The 27,987-nt window shown below is 48.0% G+C and overlaps 1 protein-coding gene across 5 annotated transcripts in view; it reads left to right on the plus strand.

The window, feature by feature from the left end:
• LPIN1 (lipin 1) overlaps positions 1 to 27,987 on the plus strand; it is a 48,474-nt gene that overhangs the window by 7,940 nt on the left and 12,547 nt on the right. The window contains exons 1-15 of one of the 5 annotated variants that reach the window (XM_016219712.2): positions 43 to 61; positions 1,016 to 1,079; positions 3,721 to 3,921; positions 4,664 to 4,759; positions 6,836 to 7,143; positions 8,506 to 8,631; positions 10,926 to 11,033; positions 14,795 to 14,924; positions 16,359 to 16,662; positions 17,680 to 17,773; positions 18,413 to 18,600; positions 20,030 to 20,123; positions 20,837 to 20,906; positions 24,161 to 24,253; positions 27,727 to 27,806. In XM_016219712.2, coding sequence (XP_016075198.2) covers positions 3,730 to 3,921; positions 4,664 to 4,759; positions 6,836 to 7,143; positions 8,506 to 8,631; positions 10,926 to 11,033; positions 14,795 to 14,924; positions 16,359 to 16,662; positions 17,680 to 17,773; positions 18,413 to 18,600; positions 20,030 to 20,123; positions 20,837 to 20,906; positions 24,161 to 24,253; positions 27,727 to 27,806 — 1,883 coding nt within the window. In that variant the 5' untranslated portion in view covers positions 43 to 61; positions 1,016 to 1,079; positions 3,721 to 3,729. Of the gene's footprint in view, positions 1 to 42; positions 62 to 1,015; positions 1,080 to 3,720; positions 3,922 to 4,663; positions 4,760 to 6,835; positions 7,144 to 8,505; positions 8,632 to 10,925; positions 11,034 to 14,794; positions 14,925 to 16,358; positions 16,663 to 17,679; positions 17,774 to 18,412; positions 18,601 to 20,029; positions 20,124 to 20,836; positions 20,907 to 24,160; positions 24,254 to 27,726; positions 27,807 to 27,987 lie in introns of those variants that run through there. The other 4 variants (XM_087823354.1, XM_087823356.1, XM_087823355.1 and 1 more) reach the window with 4 other exon arrangements.

Consider the following 27,987-nt stretch of genomic DNA (forward strand, 5'->3'; position numbering starts at 1 on the left):
TTTTCTCCCGGAGTCTGGGAGTCTCTCTCGCCCAGGATATCCTTTCAGAGGGGAATCAAAGGTTAGCCGCCACCGAAATGCGAGTACAGTTGGGGGATTTGTTTTCAGAAGTCTCCTCCCCTTGCTTCTAGCCCATTTCATCTTTGCTCCCTGCGCCAGCTCATTCCTCATTGGGGCATGAGAGGGTTGCGCTCGCCCCATGGCCTTTTGTGTCCTGCAGGAGTGGGGCCCCTTCCATGACAGAGATCCACATCCCCCCATCCACACGCTCCCATCCTGCCCTGCCAAAGTGTCACCAGAAGTATGTACCCTTCACTGAGCCTTGTCCAACGCCAGGCATGTGTTTGTTTTCAGTGTGCTCAGAGAAGGAGGGAGGCAGCATTGATCCTGCATCCTCTGTTCCCATGGTACCAGCTGAAACGGGTTCTGAACCAGCAATTTTCAGCCGCTGTGCCATGAGAATATTTAAAACGTGAAATACCTGACTATTTAGTCAGGGACACTGACCTCTTTTCCCTTAGATTATCAAATAAAAAAAATGACAACAGCCAACACAACAGTAGCCGTCTGGTGTGAATGCCCTGTCTTGAGCCATAAATATATAGGTCATATAGTAGAGCTGCATCTTACCTGTCACATCGCATAATAAGGTTGCATTTGGTTGGTTATTTCTTGGCACCAGAAATCCTTATTTTAAAAAAGTCACTTTGGAGCAGAAAGGGTAGATAATTATTATTTTATATATCAATCAAAATTACACTTATTTTTTGTCAGAATTTTAGCAATTGGTTTATGTGTGCCATGAGATGAGAAAGGATTAAAGTCTAAACCAGTAAAGCACGTGCTGCGTTTTGAGATTAAAATCAGCCGATCTAAAGCAGTCTTGGTGTGGGGTACAGGAAGAGCGTGATCTTGGGGCCATTCAGCTGGGAACTCCAGGGTTTTGTTCTGTTCTCTACAGGTTTTACTTTCTGTTACTCTTGAAGCTTTTAAGATACTTTCTTCTTCAAAACAGGTATTCCCCTCAGGCTGGTCGCGTCTCAGTGAGAACCAGGCAGTAAGGAGATTAGCACAGGGAGGTGAGTCCCTCCGGCTGTTTGTCCGGCTTCTTATCTTTGGGTAACCGAATTAGCTTCTTTCTTGAGCCTGTTACTTCCAAGGGACAGGAGGCAGTGAAATTGGGAATCGAGGCAGTGGAATTGGGAATCGGTGCCCCACTGGTTTGTCCCTGTGCTCTAAGTATCTGTCCAGTGTTTATTTAGAGGAGACCCTAGAGGAGGGGCAGATAAAGAAGAGCCCGTGCCCCTCAGCCGCACAAAGGGAAGGCCACAAGAGTGGGAATCAGGAAATCTGAGTCTGGGCTCCACCTGTCTCTGCTGGGGGGGGTGGGGCTCTTCCCAAGTCACTTCTCATTGCTGGGCTTGTTTCTTTCAGATGAGGGTGTCAGAACACCTTAGTCAGGATCCTGCCAGCTTCCATTCTCAGGTTCTGCACCATAACCTTGCATTTGCTCCTTGATGGGGGCCGGGGATGCTTTGTTCATGAGGATAAGAGAACAGGAACGTTGAGTTTAAATTATTAAAGATGCCCTTTTAGTTGCTCAGAATCAAGGAGCACAGCCTTTATCTTTGAACGGCTGGAGCTGGCATTGCACCTTGTGGGTCATCTAGGCCACAGCCCTCGTTTTACTGATGATTAGCCAGGATGCAGAGATGGGGTAATACCACCTGTTATGAGCTTTCTCTTCCTGTGAATAAAAATGGTGGTCGGCAGGCATTTCTTTTTTTAACTTGAAAGGACGAGGTTTGGTCCTTGGTCTCAGGGAGAATCTGGCTTCACCGAGTGACAGGAGAACCGCAGGCAAAACAGACACATCAGAGCCAGAAAGTTCCCAGGACCAGACTGTGAGTGGAGGCTAGTCAGGGACAGGCCTGTGGTGGCTGCTGGAACTGTGGCGGCTGGAACTGTGGCGGCGGCTGGAACTGTAAGGGACCCGAGGCAGATGGAGCTAGTGTGTCCCATGTGCCCCCAGGTAGGTCGGCCCCTTGGAGAGTTGAGGCCCATGGGTTGGGAGAAAGGACCAGGCCTTGGGATCCACTGATTGGAAGTCACATTGTGCAGGTGGCTTCCTGCACAGGTGACATTTGAAGCATGTGTCCTCATGAGTCCAGTGAAGTGTTCAGTGTGCAGAGAGAGGAGAGGAGAGGAGGGCCTGACCAGGCCCAGGAGTAAGTGCCGCTGGAGCTGAGAGGAAGGGACCCAGAAAGGGAAGGGCCAGGAATCGCAGCCCCATTCTTGGGAGGCAAAGGGGGGCACCGGAGGGTGGTGGGTGGGACAGCCCAGTGGAAGGGAGTGAGGAGAGGGACGGCACAAAGACAGGTCATGAGATCTCAGTGTCCTGGACCAGGCTGAGGTGTCTAAGTCCCATCAGGGCAGGTGACAGGGCACTGCCTCGGGACTGGAGGCGAGGCTGTGCCCACGTGGGCAGTCGGGGTGTAGATCAGCACTGAGGTGGTAGACAGAGGCCAGAGCACGGCACCTGCTCGGACTCCTGCTGTTCTGTACCCCATTTCTCTGATACCTCTTGCATGGTCCCTTTGCCTCCGTTTCTTCTGTCACTCACCTTTCAGGCTGGCGTCCTTTCTAGTCTGCACCATCACACACAGCTACCAGTTGGTCTTCCTGCCTTCAGTTTCTTTTCTCGTCAGTCTTCTCAGCATTTTTACTGCCAGCCTTTTTCTAAATTGTGGTCCGAATCATCATTGTGTTGCTCCTGAATCCCCCATGGCTTCACATTGCTACCTGGCTACGTGCGGATCTCCTTGCTTGGTTCCAGCTCTCTTTCCCTGCAATCCTCTGCTCCAGAGACAGCCGTGTTTGTGTCATTACACACATCTCCCTGCAGGGCCCTGTCCACTTCCTCACCTGATGGTGTTCCAGCCACCCTCCACACCCTGATGGCCAGCCTCTGTGCTGCATTCTCTGCTGTCCTTGGTCCTAACTCCCGTGGGGGCTACTTAAACAATTCGAACACAAAGAACGCTGACACATAATTTAGTCACTTGTGTTTTTTCTCTCCTTCATGAGCCTGTGAGACCTTTCAGTGGGTTGGGACTGTGTCTTTTTGTCTCTGTGTCCCCAGCACCAGGCTGAGCAGACTTCAGTTGATTAGTTGGGCAGAGAAATTGAAGCCGAGCACAGATATCCCTGGGAGCATGGAAGAGAGACGGGCAGGCAAGGACCAGGATGGAATTGGTCAAAATAATAATCATTTTTTTCTTCTCAAGTAATCACAGTCATTTTTTTCAACTAATTAAGTACCTGTTCTATTTGGCACGTGGGGGATACTAAGACGTATCAAATCCAGTCTTTCCTCAAGAGTCTTGAGATTTAGTCTGTAAACCCCACACGCAGTAACAGCAAGCACAGGTGACAAAAGCCATGAGGATGCTGTGAACAAGTACTGTTGACCTCAGCGAGGAAGGGCCCAGTGCTGACTGAGATTAGGCTTCTGGGGTCTCCAGGGTGGAGGTTGGTGGGCAGCGGGGTAGGCGTAGAGCCCAGTCCAGGGAACAGAATGATGTTGGCAGGGTGTCAGATCGAGCGTGCAATCCATGTTTTGAAGTGAGGTGTCATTTTGACTGCCTCTGGGTAGATGGCCTTCCCTGATTTAATTGTTTGTGTGACCGTGTGTGTTTTGTTTGTGTCTCTGTTTTCTAGGCTCAAACCATGAATTACGTTGGGCAGCTTGCGGGCCAGGTGTTTGTCACTGTGAAGGAACTCTACAAGGGCTTGAATCCTGCCACCCTGTCTGGATGCATTGACATCATTGTTGTCCGCCAGCCCAACGGGAGCTTGCAGTGCTCCCCGTTCCACGTCCGCTTTGGGAAGATGGGGGTGCTGCGCTCTCGAGAGAAAGTGGTGAGAGCAGGGGACCCAGGGACCCCAGGGGTAGATTCTGTCCTTAAAGAAAATCACCCTATTTCTGTGGCCTCATGTATCTGGAGCTGGTCGTAGGCCCAGATTTTTAGCTCTCTGTTGGAAAGGACTGTTCACTGAACTGACAGTTAATTCAGATTGTTCTGGTTACTATGGCTGTGTGAAGTACTCCAAAGTTTAGTGGTGTAAACCAGCTGTTTATTAAGCTCCTGGGTTTTGTGGTCAGGAATTCAGATAGCAGGGTGGTCTGTCTGCTGTCACTGTCCAAGACTTCAGCTGGAAGACTTGAGGCTGGGGGCTGGAACCCTCTGGTGACATGCTCATTCACATGACTGGAGGCTCTTGGCTGGCCTCTCCATGTGGCTTGGGTGTCCTCACCACATGATGGCTGGCTACAGGGTGAGCATGTCGAGAGAAAGGGAGCCCAGTGGATGCTGCATTTTTTTTTTCTGACCCAGCCTCTGAAGTCAAATAGTGTCACTTCTGTTGTGTTCTTCTAGTTGAAGGAATCAAAGCCTGCCTGGGCTCCAGGTGCTGGTGGTGTGGGTTGGGATGTAGATCCCATTTTCCAATGGGGAAGAGCAGGTAGGACCAGATTGATCAACTGAGACTTGGAATTGTGAGCTCTCTGTGGCCTGTATGTAGTTCAAGTGCACACACATGTGGAGGTGTGGTCATCCCTGAGGTTTGTGTCCTGTTTTGGAGACGTACGTTTTTCTTTCAGGTTGACATAGAAATCAACGGGGAGTCTGTGGATCTGCACATGAAACTGGGAGATAACGGAGAAGCATTTTTTGTTCAAGAGACTGATAATGATCAGGTAAGGAAGGCTGGGCAGTCAAGGTTACTTCCCGGCTTTGCGCCTTGAGCAGCGCTGATACAGGAGACAAGCAGAAGTGTGGGAGGCGAATGATGCTGGCGCTGTGGACAATGGCGACAGAGAAAGCAGGCGTTTCCCTGGGGATCTGAGCCAGACAGGGTGGTGTGTGCTGGGCCCACACAAGACTCAGCAGTCCTGGCCACTTCCATTTGCTCCCTGTCTCCAGGGAGACAAAGTCACCACGTCGCTGTGGCCTGAACCGTTGCCCAAAGCGTACAGATTACGCTGGTGTCAAATCTCAGATGGCTGAGTGACCAGATTGCTTTTATTTTTATTACTTGAAAATGCCTAATGGCGTGTTGAGATAATTCTCGTGCCATATAATTTATCTATTTCAAGTGTACAATTCAGTGCTTTTTCACAGGTGTGTGCGACTATTACCACGGTCCATTTTAGATCATGTTCATCACCTCAGAAAGAAGCTCTGTGCCTTTTAGTTATCCCACTCCTCCCTGCCATCCCAGCCCACCCCTACTAATCTACTTTGTGTCTCAATAGATTTCCCTTCCCTGAGCTCTCATGTGAAGAGGATCCTACAGTGTGTGTTCCTTTATGCCTGTCTCCTGTCACCGTAATATTTCCAAGGCGACCCACGTCCCAGCCCGTGTCAGTGCTTCATTCCCTTGTACGGCGAATGGCTTCCATTTTGCCCATACACCATGCGCTGTTTATCCTCCGCATGCTGGTGGACACTTGGGTGGTTTTCACCTTTTTGCTGTTGTGTATAGTGCTGCTCTGAACATTTGTGTATAGGTTTCCATATGGATATGTGTTTTCACTTCTCTTGGGTGCATACCTGGGAGCAGAATTGCTGGGTCTGATGGTAACCCTGTTTAACATTTGAGGAACTGCCACACTGTTGTTCAGAGCTGCTGTACCACTTAACTTCCCACCAGTACACGAGAGCTCCTGTTTGTCCACATTGTCACCAATACTTGTGATCCGTGACTTTGTGATTACAGCCATCCTAGTGGGTGTGAAGTGATTTGCTGAGGACCACAGAGGGCCTTCCTGGCTGGCCTCACTGAGTGCCAGTGGGTGGGACAGGGTCTGGAGCCCAGAGTATGTTCTGTCCCATACCATGCCCCTTTCTGTTTCTGAGAGGCTGCTACAAACTGGGGACCCTGTGTCCTTCCTCACCAGGTTGCTGCAGGGTCCCGTCTCCCCTCTACCACAGAGGTGCACCCCTCTCCTTTTCAGTCTCTGGAACTTCTTTTCTGCTCTTGACCCAGTGCAAGCACTCTCTCTGTGTCTTCTTCATTTGGTCCCGTTGAGCAGCTGGGTGAGATGGCCCCTCCCATCCCTTCCAGCCCAAGGCTGCCACTCTCCCATGGAGGTTTCATGAGTCATTAATAAAATGGTTCCTATGGCTTTAAAAAATTGGTGGATCATTATCAATCAACTACTAGAATGACAGGCTATGTTTTTTTCCCTTTGTTTTTAAGAAAAGGGTCAATATCTAACTACTTGCATCCATGTCCACATACCGGGATGCGCTCTAGCGTAGGCAGGCACATGGGGCGCCGGCGGGCGGGGGATTGCCCAGTGTTACTCTAAAAATTATTGACGTCTTAACTCAGTGCATATTAAAAAATGGCACATACACATTCTCTCTTACGCATACCTTTACGCACACTGAAATGCAAAATGGAGTCCAGTTCCCAGGGTAATGTGATGACTCAAAGCCCATTTCTTTCTTCTTTACTCTGGATAGTTCAAAGTTGAATCTTGGTGGCCTGAAATCACTGATAACTACCTCACTTGTTATAATTATGAAAAGGGGGATTCAGTACAAAATGGCATTTAATGAATTAAATGTTGACTTTGTGATCTTCGGTCAAATTCGGCAGCCACAGCTAAAGGTCACTGTGACGCTTACACTGCCCTGCGTGGCCCCCCCCCCCCCCCCGAGGAGTGCTGGGTTCCTAGATTAACACTGGCCCACTTGTGGCACGATCTCCCTCCTTCAGCCCAAATTCACAGGACTGTTTTTACAAAACATTTTCTGTCCTTTAGGAAGTGATCCCCATGCACCTGGCCACCTCCCCTATCCTGTCGGACGGAGCCTCGCGCATGGAGTGCCAACTGAAGAGGAGCCCTGTGGATCGGATGAGAAGCCTGGACCCCAGTGTGGCAGCCCCGGCCTTGCCTCCCAGCGAGACCCCTTCCAGTGGCTCCTTCGTGAAGAAGAGAAGGAAGCGGAGGAGAAAGTCCCAGCTGGACAGCCTGAAGAGAGATGACACCTCGAACACGTCGGAAGATGAGGACATGTTTCCCATAGAGATGAGCTCCGATGAGGAGCCGGACCCTCCGGGCAGCAGCAGGTAAGTGCCGATCAAAGGCAGGGCCGGGTCAGAACCGGGCGACATAATTGTTTCAGATGATTCCTATAATTTTCCTCCCCACAGTTCCTTATTCTTCAGTGAATGCATTTTAGACTGAGTCCTGGAATCCTGTTTACCCAGTCTTTTAAGTAGCAGAGGTTTAATGTGGCTTATAACTAAGAGATGATCGCAAACGCCAGACCTCCTTGGCTGCTCATTTCAACATTCCAGAACAGAGCCGGGAAGCAGGAGCCGAGCAAACTAATACTTCAGGCGTGAACCTGGGACTTCAGAACCTCCATATTCTGAGCACCGGCTGTGTGCGTGCACTTGGCCAATTGCTGCCTGGGTGATCTGTGTTGGAATCAGGGTTGCATGTCAGTGTAGCACGGGGCCAGTTTTCTCCATGTGCACACTTCTCAGTTTTGATCAGACCCCAGAGTTTAATGGATGTCTGTTTTATTTTCCTTTGCTTTTAACAGTGTGCTGAAATCCTGTTTCTTTATTTGACTATTTTGTTGAACAATGACAGTTTTAAAAGACAGCTCATTTGTGAAGAATATTCAATGTTTCAGGTTTCCGTGTACGTCAGTGTAATTCTGGATAATTGTTTTTGTATCCTATCAATATAAAGACGGGATAAGGAGCACCAGGGATATCTCCTTGCTTCATCATTCAGAAGAGAATATTTTTTTCCCTGGCTAAAAATAAAGGCACACTGGCCAGGTTGCATTTCCTAAGCTTGGCCTCTTGTCTGCTGTGGGCTCGGAAACTAGTGGTTGGGCTTTTAATTCCGGAACTCAGTGATATGTGATATTTCAGGTGACGTCCACAATGCAGACAGATGGCCTCTGGCTGAGTGTAACAGCAATCACATTTGTAATGAGTGTGTTATACCTGAAATGAGGTAGATTTGGAATCGTCTTGTAATTATAAGATACATCTGGTTTATATCGTTTATTTATTCTACTAGATGAAACATTGGGTGTGTATTGTCATTCAGTTACTCAGCAGCTCCCCTGTGGATGGCAAGAGTTTTATTACCAAATTTTATAATCCCGGGATCCAGTTTGGGGCCCAATCTGCCTCTCAGGTTTTCATGAGATGACACGTAAAAGGCGACCAGATGAGGTGTTACAAAGCATAAATAATAGGCAGGGCTATCAACACATTTGTATGTATCTCAGTTTTTTCCTCTCTCCTGCCTGGAATAGGGCTGGGGGTTTAAGGAGATCACCTGCCTCCACAAAGCACTAAGAGCTAATCACGAACAAATGGAGACTTGCCTTTGTTATGAAACTGCCCATAATAATTCTTTGACTTTAATTTTTTTTTTAAAATTTATTTTTAATTTTTTACCAGAACGCTTTCTAGTGACATACCTCCATTCCAAGAAGATGTCCCTAAGGAGAGCCTGTCTCCAGTCATGCCTTATTCTCAGTCATCATCGTACCCTAATTCCGACAGAGAGTGGTCACCCACTGCCAGGTAAGCTACTGGGGGTGTGTGTGTGTGCTCACCTGTCCTGGTCCGGGGGATTAGAAGCCAGTTCTAGGAAATATGTTTACTAGAATAGAAACATAAATGAAAAAGTGAAATTAGGACCAGAAAAAAATGCAGTTTAGAGTAAGAGGTACAGACGAGGATTGAAAACAGCACATGCAGATCACAGATCAGAGTTGAGCTACAGATATGGCTCTTAGCTCCTGCAGGTGACAGAAAGGAGAACCCTTGTTAAGTGACATATGCTAACTGCCAATTGGAGCAAACAGGTGGTAGCCTTTCTTGATACTTATCTCCAAAGTAAGAGTCAAGCAGCGAGGTGGCTTTAGGGGCCACTAAGGCCACTTGGGGCTGTTAGAATGATGCCTTCTCCCCAAGCACAGTCTGCTGAATTCAAGGGTATTTACTTCCCTGAAATGAACTCTGGAGTTGTCCTGGACTTCTGGTGTAAACTGGGGAACCAGAGCTGCCCAGCTTGCATATCGCCACACTGAGACTCTGATATGTTTAAGTCAGGGGAACCTGTGAGAACGTGTGCTCCCTTCTGGGTGGTTTTCAGAATGGGAGAGGGGACAGACTAAATCATGAGATCTCAGTAGGGGCGATAGCCAGCCATTGGGACAAAAGCTGGTTCTCGGGTAGCAAGAACAATCTTAGATAGTATGCTGGTCTGTGGCACAGCACGTAAACAGATACCCAGTACATCATGGCATTAAAATTTCACGGTGGAGGGAGGACTGTTAGGGAAAAAAGGCCCCAAGATGCTCAGGGTTGTAGTAATAATGAAAAAGGTTGAGAAATAGCGACTAAGCTATAGTGAATGGCAACCTTGGGTTACTCTTAGTCTTTTTTTTTTTTTAAGAATTTTTATTGATTTTTTTTTTTTTAAGAGAGAGAGGGAGAGAGAAATATTTATATGAGAGGGAAACATGGATCAGCTGCCTCCTGCACGCCTTCCACCAGGGATTGAGCCCGCAACCCGGGCGTGTGCCCTAACTGGGAATCAAATTTGCAACATTTTAGGTGCACGGGATGATGCCCAACCTACCTGAGCCACCCTGGCCAGGGCTGTTCTTATTCTCGATGTGTTAGATTTACTTCTGGTTTACAGTGGACGTGTGGGAGCCCCCGAGCTGTGGCACATGCTACACAGGCTTCCTGCCTGAAACCTGTCTTCTGCAGTCACCAGTCGTGGTTTCACTTTGACCAGCATGATCTTGTTCATGACATAGCACCCTGAGCAGGGTGTGCTGAGCTTCAGGTCAGAGAGAAACAGACAGCATGCCTGGTTTCCAGCCAGGACTGTGACCATGAATGTTGGTCAGCCTGGAAACCAGAGTGGGGTTGGGGCCTGTGAAGTCCCCTCATGGAGGTCTGTTTGTCTTTCTAAAGACCCATCTTGTCCAACAGCAACATCATGCCAGCGCCATATGTAAGTTAAAAATTTCTAGCAGCCATCCAGCTATGAGATTAGCTTTGATGATACATTTCATTTGACCAGTATGTCCAGAATATCATTCCAGGCATTATTGATGAGATATTTCACATTCTATTTTATGGTAGGTCTTTGAAATCGGTGTGTCTCTCACACATACATAACTTGTCAGTTCACTGGTCACCTTTCACGTGTCCAGTTGTCATGTGCAGCCAGTGGCTCTCCTATCGGACAGCAGGCGGGTACCTTTCAGGAACCTCAGATACTCTCTACTGGGGTCCGTGGAGATAAACCCCCCGGAGGGAAAACACAGGACTTGCAGGAAGGAAATATGTGGAATGGTTGGAAACCACTAATAGGTTGAAAATCTGTTCAAACACCCTATTCATTTTAAGAATTTAAAATAAGTGTTTTGAACACAACCCTGAAGAGGTTTTCTCTTTCACGTTTCACTCTGTGAGTCCAGAATAATGACTGTGTCAGATTAGGTGGATCTGACCACTGTCAAACGAGGATCGTTGGGCACATTTCCATACTTGGAATTACGTATTTTGTTTAAAGAGAGAGCTGACAGCACAAATAATCAAACCACGTGCTCCAAAGATTTGATGAAGCACCAAGCTCTGGTGGGCGCATGGATGAAATAGAAAGGGAAATGGGCAGTTTCCTGTTTTTGTGGTTGAGAAATTCATGTTGATTTCCACACATCGTCCTCGGACGCTCAGTGTGTTCGCGCTCTTACAACTGTGACCACTGACAGTGGTCCTATGATTGATATGAAATTTCATTTTACTTAACTGACCTGTGATCTTTTTTCTCTTAATGTGCATCACGTGGTATCCAGTAGCCTGATAGATTGCAAAAGGACCCCCCCTCATGTGGCAGTGGCGGCCGAGGGCCTGCTTTCTAATTCCTGCCCTCCGCAGTCATCCCTCCTCCATGCTTCGGAAAGGTAGCGGCCCCTTCCTCACGTGGATGTCTTTAGTAACGAAACTTTTCATCTAACTCTTACAAATCTATTTTACCACTAACCAAAATTATGCAGAAAATGCATATGTAGATCCTATGAAGTGCAAATTTTGCTTTAATTCCTACAAATCTATTTTGCTGACTAACCAAATTACTTACGCAGAAAATGCACACAAATGATTTTTCCCTTTCACTGTAAGCATTTGTGGATTCTTAGATTCTTTTCAAGTACTGACTTTGACTCTCGGGGAATCGTGGTTTAATCATATTTCTTCTTGATTCTATGGAGTGCTTTCAGAATAGAAAAGTGAGAAAAAAATTGGGAATATGAATTTTTGTTTTGTGTCTAGGGTTGGCCAGCAGGTGAGCTTACAGGATTTTTTTTAGGACATCATTTCAGTGTAATGGAAGTCACTATAAATATTTAAATAGCTTATTAGACTGAGTAGGTATCAGATGTTTTCACAGCATGGCTAGAGTAGAGTTTCTGAGAATAGGGCAGGACAGATCCTACGGCTTAGGGTCGTAGGTTTGTCTTCTTGTTTGGTGCGGTGGTCTCAGATTCCTGTCCTGTTCCCTCAGCTTTGCCCACACCCTGGCTGGCAGTCTCGCTTTATGGATTTAAGGGGTTTTAAAGCTTTAGCTAATGAAGCTACAATTAATTTCTAGATGGGCAACTTTTTATTTTTAAAATATATCTTTATTGATTTCAGAGAGAGGAAAAGGGAGAGGGAGAGAGAGAAACATCAATGATGAGTCATTGATCAGCTGCCTCCTGCATGCCTCCGAGTGGGGATCGAGCCCACAACCCGGGCATGTGCCCTGACCAGGAATTGAACCACAATCTCCTGGAGCCTAGGTTGATGCTCAACCACTGAACCATTCTGGCCGGGCTGTTTTTATTTTTGATTAAAGAACTGAATCTCAGGATGTACTTCATTCAGAGGTTACATGTGTAGAAGAAAGGACATTTTAAAATGAGGTAAATTGAGTCATGAGCAGTTATATCCGATTTGCCTAATTGGGACTGGCAGAAATACTGAAAACGGTTATATGGCTAATAAGTGTATCACTTAAGAAAATCAGTTAAGGGCCTGGGAAATTTACTTTTTGCAGCAACCTTTGATCTCAGAAGTCTAATATTTGATAATGGGAAACCTTAGAATCTCTTTCTCATCAGTCACGCCCAGTATCGGAGTCTCCCCTAAGTCATCCTCAGTGGGTCTGAATTTCCCAGGGAGCAGAGTGCATGTGTACTGAGTACAGACACCTTTGAGGAAGGCTGCTGAGTGGCCAATGTCTGCTGTTGTTCTCCACTGTGAGCCTTGGGGCTTCCTGCTTACTCCTTTCCCGGGGGCTCAGTGCTTTGTGGCTAGATGTGCAGACCTCAGTGCTTCGGGAGGCCTGCTGCTTTTATGAAAGACCAGGATGTTGGGATTGTGGAACAGGGGCTGCTCTGGGACTGTGTGCGGCACCTGTATTCTTAGAGCAGAGGGCAGCAAACTGCACACAGCTGGGGCCACACCTGCCAGCTGTTTCTCTGCAGGTTGACAGGAGCATCTCCAGTCTGTGTGCATATGGTCTCTGGCTGCTTTTGCGTGCGATGGCAGACCTGGGTAGTCACAAGAAAGGTCGCATAGCCCCCCAAGCATGAAATATTTGCTCTCTGGCCTTTTACAGAGAACGTTCGCTGCATCCCCTACTCTAGAGCAAGCTCAGCCTAAAGGGCTTTACTTAATTGGTGGCGGTGGCTGAGAGAAGTTGTTTCACAGAATTTATAACAAATTATAATAACAAAATACAATGCAAATTGTGTTTTGTGTGATAAATATAATGGTAGGGGCTTTTTAAACAAGTGATTTGGGGTTGGGTGCAGCTCTGTGGGGTAGGAAATCCTCCCTTGTGATGCTCCTGGAGGAAGGGTAGACTCAGGTCACAGTGCAGGTGCAAAGCCCCTCTCCAGAGGCCACGACACTCTGTGCCCATATCACTGATGCTGAACGTAATTGTGGATAGTGCAGGTGAGAGAAGTGTTGGCCATTTGGAGAAAAGCCTAGTCACAGAGCTAGAGGACAGAGAGGTTGGAAAGTGGTAACGCTGTACCGCTCTGACGTGTGGTGGTCTCAGCATTCCCTCTCATGGGCTCCTTCTAAAGGGCGGAAAGCATGTGTGCTGGAGGAGGTGTCCTAGGCTATGTGCCCTCGTGATGTGCCACCTCAGGACCCTTTTCTGCACACTGGCGGAGCAGACCTGGGGCTGCCCCACGGTGACACTTGTGTAGATGGACGGTGGGCAGTGGGCACCACAGGAGAAGGAAGACTTTGTGCACCTCAGAGTGGATGGAAGGTGCTTAGTCTGCTTGGTCCAGTCAGTTTGGATAAAGGTCCAGGATCAGTGTGGCCAGTAAGGTCCCAGTTTGGTACAAGTTATGTATTATCAGGGAGTTCTCCTTGTCCTGACAGGAAGGCTGCGTTCAGGCAGAGTGGAGTCTAATTCAGACGCAGGGGACCGAGCCTGTCAGTGAGAGGTGACCGAGAGACTGAGGTCTGTGAAAGACGGCGCGAAAGGAAAATCGTGGCAGCTTCCTTTCCCGCTTTTCTTGAGAACTGCCGTCTTACTCTGAAGGAAAGATGCAGGAGACTAAAGACAGGACACACTTAGAGGAGCATTTTTCCCATCTGTGTGTTTAGAGTACTGTGAGAATTTTGTAGATCAGTTGATACTCTTGGCTGGTGACTTTGGCTGGACAGAAGTAAGACTTTCCTCAGGTCTCGTGAGTAAAAGCAGAGAAAACAGGGATGAGAGCACAAATTACAGCCGCCGAAAAGCTGCCTGAGAAGGAAGCGTTGTGATACGTTGCCACAGAAGGGCCTTAGCAGGTAGGAATCGTTGAAGTTCCTGGAAGGCATAATAGTCTCTAACATTTCAATGTGGCTCCTGTCACATGAGCGAGTTTGTGGCGTCTGGCATTTGTGGTCAAATTGACACATGAGGCAGTTTCCTCTTTTCAAGAGCCAGCGCAGATTCCGTTCTGTATTTCAAGTGTAGAACTGAGTGGGTTCGGCAACTGTGGAGAGACGGGGTTGGAAATTGGGAATGCAGGAGAGGTGCGCTCAGGGTGAGGCGGGGAAGGACAGCTGGTTGTGAAGTAAAGACAGATTCTCTTTTTCCTGCCTTTTTTCATCTTTTTTTTCCAATTTTCCCTTTTTAATGCTACTTCTCATCTTCTCTACTTGGATTTGGGCAGCAGGTTGGGACAGGGTTACCCATGTTGGGAGCACCCTCCACCTGGACGGGAGCCCTGTGAACCCCTGGCGGCCACAGAAGGGACATGTCAGGAAGCCATGCTCATGAGGCAGCGATTTCCAACTGCAGTGCTGCTACAAGAATTTTTAAAACCTGCAGTACCTGACTATTTAGTCAGGGCCCTGATCCCTTTTCCCTTAGATTGTCAAATAAAAAGTGACAACAGCTAACACAGCAATAGCCGTCTGGTGGGAACGAATAAAAATTATACCTATTTTTTTGGTCAGATTGGCAAAAAATAGAATTTTTTTTTTGGTGTGCAGCAGAATTTTACTTATTAGTTTGTGTGCCATGAGATGAGAAAGGTTGAAAATCGGTGTCATAAGGGGATGGCGGCTTGGGTGCATTTTCTGGGCTATTTGAACTATAGACTTCTGAGCCTAAGACATTAAAAAAAAGTTTCTCTTCCCACTTTAATCACAGATTTGTGTTGTTAAGTCCTTCAGGCTCCCGACCTTCGACACCTAAAAGTGATTCTGAATTGGTCAGCAAGTCCGCAGATAGGCCGATGCAGAAGAACAACCTGGAGATGCTCTGGCTTTGGGGGGAGTTGCCACAGGCTGCAAAAGTGAGTGTTTCCCCTTCAATTTCTGCCACAGTTTCTAAAATGTGAAATGGACATGGTGTTTTCTTTCAAGAAATTTTATTTCATAGTCCAGTATATTTTAAGAATGTTGAATTATTATATTTCAAGCTGTGTTTTAAAAAAATGATTATAAGGTCCTTAGAAGATGCTACGGTCTCTCTTATCCCCAGTAAATGTTTGTGATCTGAAAGATGAATGGGTGAGAGTGAGGACTGAAAGTGTTCCTGTCGAGACTCAGGATGACGCCCTGGCTGGTGTGGCTCAGTTGGTTGGGTGTCATCCCATTCACCAAAAGGTTGCTGGTTTGATTCCCAGTCAGGGCATATGCCTGGGTTGTGGGCTTGATCCCCAGTAGGGGGCGTGCAGGAGGCAGTAGATCAATACATGGATGTTTCTCTTTCCCTCTCTCCCTTCCTCTCTCTCAAAAAATCAATAAAATAGAAGACTCAGGATGAGCAGCTCTTTGGAGAGGAGGCCTGCTGAGGCTGAAGTTGTGGACTCATGCCCTTTTTAGGTTATATTTAGCTTTCATGGGAAATGCTGATTTCCCTGCCCACAGCTGTAGTGCTTACCCAGCCACCCATCTTTACAAGCCCGCGTCACGGTTGCTGGAGAGATGGCATGAAGTGCAGAGCCAGCGCTTGTGGAAAGCAGTTCCCAGCACAGACCTCCTGCACTGTGTTCATCTGCTCTGGGCTCCGGGAGCTCAGACGCAGACTGAATGCTCTCCCACTTCCTAATGCACACAGTGCCTTTCAGTTTTGTGTGGTTGAATCTTTTCCCTGACTAGAAACTCCTCACAGAGATAGAATCAGAAGTGCTAATTTCCCACTCCTGTGAACCAGCCACTAAATTTTCACTGGTTCACTCACATTTGGGGGTGAAGTATGTACACATACATGGAAATATCTGGGTCGTATGTGCACAGGTCAATACATTATCCCACTGTGGGCATGTCCATGTGACCTGCACGCAGTTACTACTCAGACTGATCCCCTGCAGGGGTGGACGTGATCTTGACTCTAACAGCAGGGACTGGTTTTGCAAGCTTTCTCATGTTGTACGTAACCATAACTCATTTACTCTCGTCACTGCAAAATCCCCTCTGTGTCACTATGCTGCCTGTTCACTTGGTGGGCATCTGGGTTCTGCCTCTTGCTGGCCATTACTAACCTCACTCACATCTACTCAGCAGCTGATGTTTTATACAAAAGTCCCTTTGCTCTAGAACTAATACTCTTGATTCCGGACTCTTTGGCAGGCACGGAAACCACCAGGTGACTCCTGAGGTATCTCCTGCTGAGTGTGGACAGTCGGCAGATCCTTACATGCCTAATGGTGGTTTGTGGGTTAACTTGGTTTTTCTGATTGCGCTCTGACCCCCCTCTTCCCTCTCCCCTTGCCCCTTTGATCTAGTCACCTCTACACAAGATGAAAGATTCCAGCCCACTGAGCAGCAGGAAACTCTATGAAAAAATGCACTTCAAGGCCATCCACAGTGAATCTTCCGATGCATTCAGTGACCAGTCGCCCACACTGGCCGAGCCGCCTCCAGTGCAGCCGCTTTTAGAGCAGAGCAAGTCTCAGACAGAGATGCAGTTTGTGAATGCAGAGGACGTCGAGGCCTTGGGAGCCGCGGCCCCACCTCTACCTCCCATTGAGGAGCCTAAGCCCCTCTGTGCTTCAGCGAGCAAGATGGACTCGCCTTCTAGGAAGAAAGGTGGGGAGGGAGGCTGGGACTTCCAGCACCTTCTGTGTAGATGTGTGTGTGCTCTGCAGGGCACGGTCCTGCCTTCAGAAGCTCAGAACACTGAACTGTTACATCTGTCACGTTCAGTCTGCGCCCTTTGCTGAATAATTATGAGAATTTATTCATAGACAATGAGGTGTTGGGGATCGTGTAGTCAACCCCATTTCACAGCCCAGGGATGCTGGGACCCAGAGGGATTGTGTCCTTTTCAGCCCACCTGGGTTATTCCACTCATCTGGCCCCCTCTCTCCTTCCCCTTGCCTCTCTCTAGTGCATTACTCTGACTGTCTGCTTATCACATCTCAAATGATCATTCATTTACTTGTTTTGCCCAAGTCCCCTCCTAGAGCACAGTGTTCTGTGAGGTCAGGACTCTGATCTGCTTCACCTTCGTTCCCTCGGTGCTTTCAGTAGTGGTTGGCACACAGTAGGTGCTCTGAACCCTGTGACTGGCACTCAGTAGGTGCTCTGGACCCTTGTGTAACCCACACCTGGTTGCATGTCAGAGGGATGATGTCAGACCTGATCCATTAGCCACTCAGCTGTGTGTAGCATTCCAGATTTGTGTGACCCAGTGGCGTCATTCTCTGCCAGAAGCAAGCAGGAGGCCTGCAGTCAATGCACTATTCAGGGTGCCAGGCTTCAGCGTGTTGATGGGGAAGTACTCAGTGAAAGCTTTATCACTTAACAATAACAGTGATAATGATGGCAATCATTTCAGTATAGTGAGTGCACCTCACATTTGGGGCATGAGGCCCAGCAAAGTTCTGTAATGACCAAGGCCAAGCAGGCAGCGAGTAGGGGCATCACATGCAGACTCGGGTGCCTGCCTTCACAATAACGCTAGGCTGCTGGCTCTGACAGCATGGTTCTGGGCCAGTCTGGGCACTTCTGAGCTCACCTCCGGGCACTTCCCAGAGACCCTCAGAATCCCATGGGGTGTTTCTGGAAGAGCAGCTGTCTAACCTGATCTGTTTGTTCCTGCAGACAAACGAAGCCGGCACCTGGGTGCAGACGGCGTCTACCTGGACGACCTCACAGACATGGATCCTGAAGTGGCCGCCCTGTATTTTCCCAAAAAGTAAAATTTTTTTTTATTCCTTATGTCATTTCCTGTGATCTGAATTGTAGTCTGAGTTCTCCTTTTCCTTCTGTTCGATTAGAAAGTGAGAAAAGGCAGCAGGAGGCTCACAGTTTACTGGGAAAAGCAAGCAGTAAAAGCTGGACTTTCTCTGTAGACATAGCATGGGGGTGTATCTCTGTGGGGCTGACTTTCCGCAGTTGGAACAGGAACGAGGCACGAGGATGTCTCCCCTGGTGACACTGGGGTTATGTTGCAGTGCTCAGTGGCTCACAACCCAAATCAGTGGCAAAAAGTGGGCAGCTGCATGTCCCTCTCTCTCCCAGGAGAGGGTCTTGCATGGCCCCAGGGGCCCATCCTATGACTTGCAGGGAGGGCCAGCTCCTTGGAGAGAAAAGCACAGAGCGGTGGCCTCAGGAGAGTGTACTCTCCTTTCTCTCCACATGGGTGTGGGAGGGATACAGGTACATGTGACCAGTTCATTTAACTAGTCTTTGTGTATCTTGGTGCTTTAATGAAGTCTGTCCCAGAATGAAGTCATTTGCTGCTCTGAGGGGGAGCAGCTTGCGAGGCAGTTGATGTGTGTGAGACCCAGACAAGAACAACCCTCAGCACACTTTCCCCTCTTCCTCCTTCCAGTGGAGACCCTTCTGGGCTCCCCAAACATTCTGACAATGGAGCCCGATCAGCCAACCAGTCCCCACAGTCCGTGGGAAGCTCTGGAGTGGACAGTGGTGTGGAGAGCACCTCAGACGGCCTGAGGGACTTGCCGTCCATCGCCATCTCCCTCTGCGGTGGCCTCAGTGACAACAGGGAGATAACCAAAGGTACCGTGGGCACCTGGGAGCTGGTCTTCAAGCCAAGAGCACCCTCTGGTGGCAGCTGGTCAGAATGTCCAGAGGCCTGGGCTTTTGCACCTAGTCCCTGACGCTCCCACTCATTTGGTTAATGAGCACGAGTGACTCACTGTAGCTGGGGACCCACGTGCTGCCGGCTTGCATTTGGCTGACCTCAGGCTCTGTTGTTCACACTTGGCTTCAGGCAGCAGCGAGGCCATGGGGTCACTCATTGTCAGGGCGTTTGCCGAGCCTGCTGTGTGTCTCCTTGCCCCACGCTAGTCCTTCGAGGCGTAGGAGCCTGCGGCCGATGTGGAGGGCAGTGTTAGGAGGTGGATACAGTGCATTGGAGGGGTGCAGAAATGCTGCGGGGCCTTGGAGGAGGGACCCAGCTGAATCTGGAGGGTGCTCTTAGGGGGGTTGGCTTAGGGAGTGAATGAATTCATAGCCCCCATCATATTCATAAAGTGGTTCCCAGTGTCTCATGACAGTTACATGTGAGGTGGCTCAGGACCCCCAGTCAGTGCAGCTAGCTGTTACCAACTGACAGGTTCCCTGAGGGGACCTGGGTGTCCCTCTTCTGCCTCCCACCCCACCTCCACTGTCCCCCCCTAACCCTGCCAAGGTCTGAATTTCTAGCAGGGAATGGGGGGGTCCTCTACTTCCTCCCCCTGCCACTCACAAGCCACCTTCCTGCCCCGAGATGCCATCCTAGACCCTGTTTCCCTCCTGAGGTCCCTTCGTGCTTTGTGAATTGCTTCTCATGAAAAGACTGGGGCCCCTTATTCTGGCACCTGAACCTGCTGATCCATCACCCCAATGAAGAACTGAAACAAGGTTGCCTCCTGACCTTGGGCCTTCCCTCCGGCTCTGAGCATGGTGGGGCTGGGCCAGCTGCTGCCCTCACACAGTGCTCTGCACTTCCTACCAGTGACAGTGGTCAGAACCCCACCCACCAACACTGAGTGAGCCCTTCCTTTAGGCAGCACACTGCTTCCCACTCAAGACCTCATCCATCCTCACAGACCCTGAGGAAGGATCCCCACATGGCAGATGTAGGGAGGTTAATCACTTGCTCGAGGTCACAGCAATAAATGTGACTTAGATCCAGGGCGCCTGGTTTCTGAGCCTTGCCTTCCGCTCACCTGCTTTCTCAGATGCCAATGTAGACTGTTCTTCATACCCCCTGACCTGTGAACTGGGGGGACATTCCCCCATCCTCACTCCTCCCCAACTCCAGCTCCCTTCACTATGCACAGACGCTGCCCCAAACATGCTGGAGCTAGTTCCTTTTGCAGATACCTGTGCTGTGGGAGTGTATAAACTCTTAGAAAACTTACCTGTGAACGTGAGCCAGTGAAAATGGGGCTATTTTTTTGAACCATATCTTTCCACCCCTCCCCTGCGCTTGCTCTCCCAGATGTGTTTTTGGAACAAGCCGTGTCATATCAGCAGTTTGTGGACAACCCTGCCCTCATCGATGACCCCAACCTGGTGGTAAAGATCGGAAATAAGTAAGTTTCTCCTGAGTCATGTGGCTGTGACATACCCTTCCAGTTTTTCAAATACAGAGACCTAGACAATGAACTTTAGACATTGTTTTATATACTTTTTTTTAATTTGTCTTTGCTAAAATGTGTTATTGTCACCTCACTGTTGCCAGTAACTGTCGTGATGTATAGTTGGTGGGTTGGTGTCACCTGCACTAGATTTTATATGGAATGTGTAATGTCTTGGCCTGTGGGACTCAGGCCTGAGTGTTCTACGGGGTAATGGCACAGACGGCGTATTCACCCCTTGGAAGCTTCCTGGTCTGAGGTTCGGGGCACGCAGGTGTTCTGTAGACTGTCGGCAAGCTTTTCTCCCTGAGAGGAAGCCATGATGTTTACACACTAAGTTAGGGCACCTTGTTGCCTTTTCCGTGGAGCGTGGCAAGAAATGCCACGAGTATGTTGGTGACTTGATACTCAGCGGGGTTTGGGCTGCGCTGTAGCTGGCTACACGGTCCCCACCACCGCTGACCTCTGACTGCTGCCTGGACAGTTGCTCGGCCCTGCAGTGTGGCCCCCGCAAGGGGGGCGTGGGGGAGGGCTGGGGGTGTTGACAATATTTTGGGCTCTTCACGGACCCAGTTGGAGTTCCAGAACTTTTCATGGCCCCTTCTCATGACATTGATTTTTTCAGTCTGGGCCTTGGTCTTTCATGTTTCTTTCCTTGTTTCCTGTAGATATTATAACTGGACAACGGCAGCCCCCTTGCTCCTGGCAATGCAGGCTTTCCAGAAACCCCTGCCAAAGGTGAGCTTGAACCCGAGAAAGGGGGCACTGAAAGGATGGGTGGATTAATCTGGGCGGTTGGAACTTACATTTTATTTAAAAACCACAGAGTTAATTATGTTGTGCTCTTTTGAAGTTCATGAGCATCAATGTCGTGGTTTCAAGTCTGTTCTCTTGCACCCGGAGCATCCTTCCCCTCCTGCAAACCTCCCAACCATGGCGGTGCTGGACCATGTCCTGCATTTCAGGGTTCCTTTCCCAGCATCTGCCATGCTGGGGATGCAGGTGGGGGCACAGCTGGTGGATTCCTGATGTCAGAGGCCAGGGTAACGAGAGGCCGGTGCAGGGAGGCAGCACAGCCGGCTCCAGGAGCTAGTGCTCGCTCAGGGGTTGTTCAGCCAAGAGCAGCCTCAGGCCTGAGTGGTGGAGGAGGAGCCTGGCAGCTCCTTGCTGCTCCTGAGAGCAGGTGAGAGCAGGTTAGAGCAGGAAGAGGCGGGGTGAGAGGTCAGGGGCATCATACAGCCACTGTGCTGTCGTCCTGTCCCCTGCTCCCTCTTAGAGTCACAGACACTCAGCCTGGAACGGTCCTTCTTCCAGTGCTCTGTCTTCCTGCTGGATCAGCGTCCTCTTCGCTGGGAGGCGTTGCCTTTCCCTTGTGCCCTCGGCACACTGAGCAGGTGTTTGTGCCCTCCGGATGTTGCAGTCTGTCCGATAATCCTGAGGCTCTGGAGGGTCCAATCTGATGTGATGAGTGTATGTTTGCTCCTTCCGTGTGTGTGTGTGTGTGTGTGTTGTGTGTGTGCGCATTTTTGGATTTGGGGGTTGTGACCTCATCTCCGGGAGGACTTTATCTGTTAGCATTCTCCGCACGCTGGGCGAGGGTGTGCCTTCCTGGGTGGTCTCGTTTTGTCTCGCCAGGTTCCTCATGGTATCTATGGCCCAGGACAAGTTTTTATGTTACATGTTTCAACTCTGCAATTCAATAAGGGAATAGACTAGTGCAATGAAGATACTGTTAAAGGGCTTAGTTTACAGGAAAGGAAACACACATAGCTTCCAAACGTAAAGAAATTAGTCTTTGTGACGTACATCCTAAATCTTTCTATAAGTGTGTCAGTAATTTTTTACTCTGTGTATGGCATTTATCTAACATGTAATTATATTTATATACAGAACTTGCCTGTCTTTTACAGCCCTTGGGTTTTGTATCCACTTGGAATGTCCCTGCTTCCCCATTTCCAAAACATGTGAAAACATGCCCTGTCTCCTCTTCTGGTACTTCCTTAAATCTTTGATCCATCTAGATTTTATTTTGAGGGTGATGGGTGAGGTATCAGGAACCAGGTCATTTTTTTCCAGCTGGTTATTGAATTAGGGAGCTTTGGTTGCAGGATACAGTGACTACAAGTGGCTCAAGTAATAGGGGTGTGTTATCACGCATAATAAGAATCCTAGAGGCTGGTAGCTGCAGGCTTGATGAATTCAGGTTCGATTCTCTGTGAGGCCCTTGGGTTTCCCTTCGTGATCACAAGATGACTGTTGTGCGCATCACCTTATACAGCCACATCCACAGTAGGAAGGATAGAGGCAGACTTTTCACATGTCATCGGCCACAACTTAGTCACACGATCACCGCCCAACTGGTTGCTGGCAAGACAGTGGAATGATTGTGAATGGTGTAGACCGATCGTGGTTCATTTTCTGGAATTAAGGCTGCCTTCCCGGAACATATTGTGGCCTGATTCTTGAGCAGAGATTTGGATGTGTCAGCAAGAAAGTAAGAAAGGGGGCGATGCACCCAGGGTGGCAACAGACAGGGTTGGCACAGCCCCAGATCATCCCAGTACCTTTCATTAGATACTTGCCCACCGACAGGCAGTTACAACTTTGTCATCGATTGCATTTCTCTGTGGATTTAGATTTATGTCTGAACTTTGTCTTCTGTTCCATTAATGTTTACTCTTGTACCAACTGCATTTTAAAAAATTACTGTCGTTTTAAATATACTTTACTATTTTATAAGCTTGTGTCCTCTTATTTTTCTTCTGAGAATTTTCGTGGCTATTTTTGTTTGTTTTTCCAGGGAACTTCCGAATCGGTTTGTCTAGGTTAATCCTGTTAGGGTTTTTTTTTGTTTTGTTTTTTAACTGGGGTTTTATACATTTACGGATGAATTAGGAGGAGAAGGTGATTGCCATCTTTTTGAAGAGGGTACATGTGGTTTGCATGTTACGTGTTTTGGTGTGTTCAGGTTTTCCTTTGTATCAGGTGGGGGGTGTTTTATTTATTTATTTATTTATTATTTCTTTAAAATATATATTAATTTCAGAGAGAGGAAAGAAGAGCGAGAGAGAGATAGAAACATCAATGATGAGAGAGTCATTGATCGAGCCCGCAACCTGGGCATGTTCCCTGACCGGGAATTGAACCCCGATCGCCTGGATCCTAGGTTGACACTCAACCGCTGAGCCACGCCCGGCCGGGCTGGAGGGTGTTTTAAATGATAAAAACAAGCACAGTTCAGGCTAAATATGTGAATTACTGATCTTTCTACTTGCCTGCAACCTGCTTGGTTGAAAGACTAAATCTCTCTTTCACCTCTAGCTGATTGTCAGCTACCTGAGAGTTCTGTAAACCAAGGACGGGAAATTAGGTACCATCGACCTTGGAACTGGAATTAGCCTCAGGATAGATAGTTTGTACTTTGAAAACACATAGAAAATTATTAGTTAATATTGAATCTTCCCCCATCCAGCTTTCATGTATTTAGGGTGAGAGCATGAAATTTTTAACACTTGAGATTTTAAATGGATCTATTAATGTTCAGTTTGTCAAAATTTAGAAATTTACATTTACCAAAACCATCCTCTGCATTTTACCGTATGCCCCATGTCAGTCATTTCATGTTTTATTTGTAATTATCATATTGAGAGTAACGGTTCCTTAGCTAGTAAGCCACTTTACTTTGAAAACTCCTGGTCTCTCTGATCACTAACGCTTTTCACTGCTTTTCTTTTTTCGTCCTATCTTTCTGTTCTTCGTTTATTGCTTTCATACCTCCTTAAGTCTTCATGCTTAAGTTACCTTAATGTCATTTTGGACACCATTAGGTTTTGCTTCTCGAAGATTTTTAATTCACAAACAGTATGTTGTGTTTTCTCTTTATTTTGTTTTCTAATCTTATTTTAATTTGCACGTGTGTGTCTTTTGGTTTGACTGTGCTAAGTTGATCTTTTTTTGGTTCCATTATTTATGTTGCCATCCATTTGAAACAGGCCACTGTGGAATCTATCATGAGGGATAAGATGCCCCGAAAGGGAGGAAGATGGTGGTTTTCGTGGAGGGGGAGAAATACCACGATCAAGGAGGTAAGCATAGAAGACAAAGGGTGTTTGTGCCCAGCTCAGTAAGTTTTGGTTTCATGTAGTCGAGTTCCTCAAGCTCTCGCATCAGAGAGAGAATAAGCGTGAGCCAGGCCACTGAGTCTGCAGAAGCCCGCCCTGCACGAGGGAGGGAGGGAGGGAGGGAGGGAGGGAGGGAGGGTGGGTGTTGCAGAACGTGCGGCAGGTGGAGGGGACGGGTCTGGGAGGTGAGCAGAGAGAGTGGGGCTCACCTCCTGGCTCTGCTGCTCTTAGCTGGGAGACCATTGTCCAGTCAGTCTTCCTCTGTGAAAAGAAGGGATTCACCCTAATAGTTAAAATTTTTTGTGAGTTAAATATTTTCCTCTGCTTGTGGGGCTAATGTCAGTGAGGTACACTCACAGCTGCAGGCCAGTTCTCAGTCATTTCACTCTAGTGGCTTGTTGGAATCTGTATGGCTGTGGTTTCCATTTCTGTAAAAGCCTGTAATTGTTTTCAGGTGTTTGTCCACCGCCCAACCTGTTGCTCAAAGCATGTTCTTTGCTTCCATGCCACTGTGTCCACCTGGCTTTCCTCCTCAGGCCAGCCCCCATACTGGGTTCTCCAGGGTTGTCTTGGGGTCTCCTCTTTTGCTTGGATTGCCTCCTTTCCCTCGGCACCCACATCCATGCCCCGGTGATGACCCCATTTTTATTTCCAGACCAGACATGCTTTTATTTTATAGTCTGTGTGCAGTTATCAAGTAGCCAACTAGGACATCTCCATGTGATTGCTTTGAGACACCTCAAACTTGTCCTTTCTAATACCAAACTCACCATTTTCCTGTGAATTCCTTCATTGGACCATAGTTAGAAAACAGTGCAGCTGCCCATCCACAGGCTACACTCTTCCTTTTCCTTACTCCTCTCATCCAACCCGTCACTGGGTCCAGTTTAACATCCTAAATAATTCTCGGATTTTCCATTTCTCTTCACCTCCACTCCCACACATCTGGGCTCCCAGGATCTGTCCCAGGATCGCTCCCAGGGAACTGTTTGCACCCATTCCTGCCTTCTTCATTCTCTATACTGTAATGACATGGCTCTGCTTAGGATACTGTCCAATTTGTGTTACTCCCTGCGTAAAACCTTTTAGTGGGCTCCCAGGTTTCTTATAATTAAGACCACTGTCCTTAACATGGTCACAGGACTTGGGTACCCTAGTTCCCGTGCCCTCTTTAGTCTCATCTTATGCCATTCTCTCCCCTTGCCATCCATGCTTAAGTTTCACTGGCTGAAAGTACCTTCTACCCCAGGACCTTTGCATAGGGCATTTTCTCTGCCTGGTGCTCTTCGGACCCTTCTCACTCCTCTTAATTTACTAAGCATCTCGGATGGCCCTCTCCTGGCGGATTAGGCCCGTCTGCTGGTCTCTGCTCTCACAGCCCTGCCTGTGAACTTTCCCTTCATAAATGCTGTCAGTTTGTAATTACACACATATTAGTGTGATTATTTGATTAACATTTTTTCCCCCTCCAGACCCCAGCCCCCCTGAAGGGCGAGACCACGTGTGCCTTTGACCCTGGGTATCCCTGGTGCCCATACTGGACCCAGAGCAGGGGGTTGGCGGATATTTGTTGGGGGGTTGCTGGTCACTTTTAGAATGTAGTACGAAGAAACCCCAAGGACAACAGTCAAGTTGGTTATTATAATGGTAAAAGAAACCCCCGAGCTCAGTTTGTCTATTCCTTTAGTTCAAAGAGAAGAAGTCTGTTGGAAGGATTTTATTGGGATAAAATTCCTCTTTGACATTTTCTGCCCATATACCTGAATTCCACTGATTGTTCCATTATTTCCATGGGATCTGAATAAGTTAGAACAAACATGTACTTTACTTTAGGAGACTGAAAGCCTAATGGGCCTTTCTGGTTCCCTTACTGGAGAGCAGAATGCTCTAGAATTTAGGCAGAAGGCTCTTTCAAAGACCTACTTATTGTAGAGTATCCAGTTTCTCACTGGTTTGGATTTACGGGAATGCCAGCATGAAACGGGAGAGTTATGAAATTAAATATTTCTAAAAAAATATACTTATTTCAGATAGATATTTATGAACTAGTGTAACAAAGAATTGTTAATACTAAGTTACCTGTCTCAATAAATAGATTAAAAATTAGTGGGCATGTTATCACATCAATTATTTGTGCAGTTATAAAAAGCTAAAGAATATTTAAAAATATTTAGTACTCATCCTATGTTAAGATGGTCACCCTGGTGGTATATTTTTTATATCAGTTATTTTTATTTATTTATTTATTTATTTATTTTTAAAAATATATCTTTATTGACTTCAGAGAAAGGAAAGGAGATGGAGAGAGAGATACAGAAATATCAATGATGAGAGCCATTGATTGACTGTAGCCCGCAACCTGGGCATGTGCCCTGACTGGGAATCGAACCCCGATCGCCTGGATCCTAGGTTGACGCTCAACCGCCGAGCCATGCCTGGCTGGGCCAGTTATTATTTTTTAACATTAAAAACATTTCTCGTCCGGCCGGGCGTGGCTCCAGGGTTGAGCGCCAACCTGGGATCCAGGCGATCAGGGTTCGATTCCCGGTCAGGGCACATGCCCGGGTTGTGAGCTGCGGCCGATCAATGACTCTCTCATCATTGATGTTTCTGTCTCTCTCTCCCCTTCTCCTTTCCTCTCTCTGAAACCAATAAAGATATTTAAAAAAAATAAAAAAGTAAAAACATTTCTCTACCTCCTGAGCAAATGACCACAATTAGTGAAAATGAATTGAATATCCTATCCTTTGACACCCTGCCTGGCCTCTGATGACTTCCTGTGGTCCATGGGGCTAGAGGGCATCTTCCTTCTTGTCCGCCGGCTGTAGGCCAGGCCCTGGGCTTAGGTGAAGCATTCGTAGCCCTCATAGCAGCTCTAGGAGATGGAGATCTCACCCCATTTCACAGGTGGGGAGACAGGGCTCTGAGGTTCCCTGACTTGCCCTTGGATCCTAAGCAAGAGAAGCAGGACTGGCCCAGATCTCATAGAATTCCGGAGCCCCCTGCAGCATATTGGAGGGGCAGTTGTATTAAGACTGTGCAGCATTGAGACAGAGCAGACCCGTCCACATTTTCCCGAGCAAAATATGGCGTGAGAATATTTTCAGGTGTTTCTATCAGCAGTTAGGAGGAACTATTTTGAAAGCCCACGGATATCTAAGCAGCCCTGGGCACAGCATTTGCATAAAGCCATGGTGACTATGAAGTTTGGTTTGGTGTCACAGACACTGTGGAAAACACACTCATTTCTGTCAAAAGTACTTCTCAGCGTCACTGTGTACTCTGAGCAGAGTGCTATGGGGGCCCTGCCTCCCCAGGGGCTGTGCTATTGGGGAGCATCGGGCCCTGGCCTGGGCTTCGGGGAGCCCATTGGGGACCCCCAGAACTGTTCAGGCACCTCTCTGGGTGCTCCCTGACTTTCTTCCTTTTCTCTCCAGGAGAGTAAGCCAGAGCAGGGCTTGGCTGGCCAGAGCCACAGTACCGGGGAGCAGCCATCGCAGCTCAGCATGGCCACCAGGTACAGTGCACATTGGCTTGGGGGCGCAGCTCCTTCCCGTGTCCAAGATCACGGCACAAGCCTGGGAGGGTGGCGAGTTTTCCTTGTCTTCACTGTCTCCCACTGGTGAGCCCTAGAGTCTTTAATTATTTGGAATTGTGGGTGTGTAGAGGTAGATACAGGGAGTTAATCAGTTGGACGT

Source organism: Miniopterus natalensis, chromosome 13, assembly GCF_054644295.1.
Source record: "Miniopterus natalensis isolate mMinNat1 chromosome 13, mMinNat1.hap1, whole genome shotgun sequence".
Taxonomy (NCBI): Eukaryota; Metazoa; Chordata; class Mammalia; order Chiroptera; family Miniopteridae; genus Miniopterus; species Miniopterus natalensis.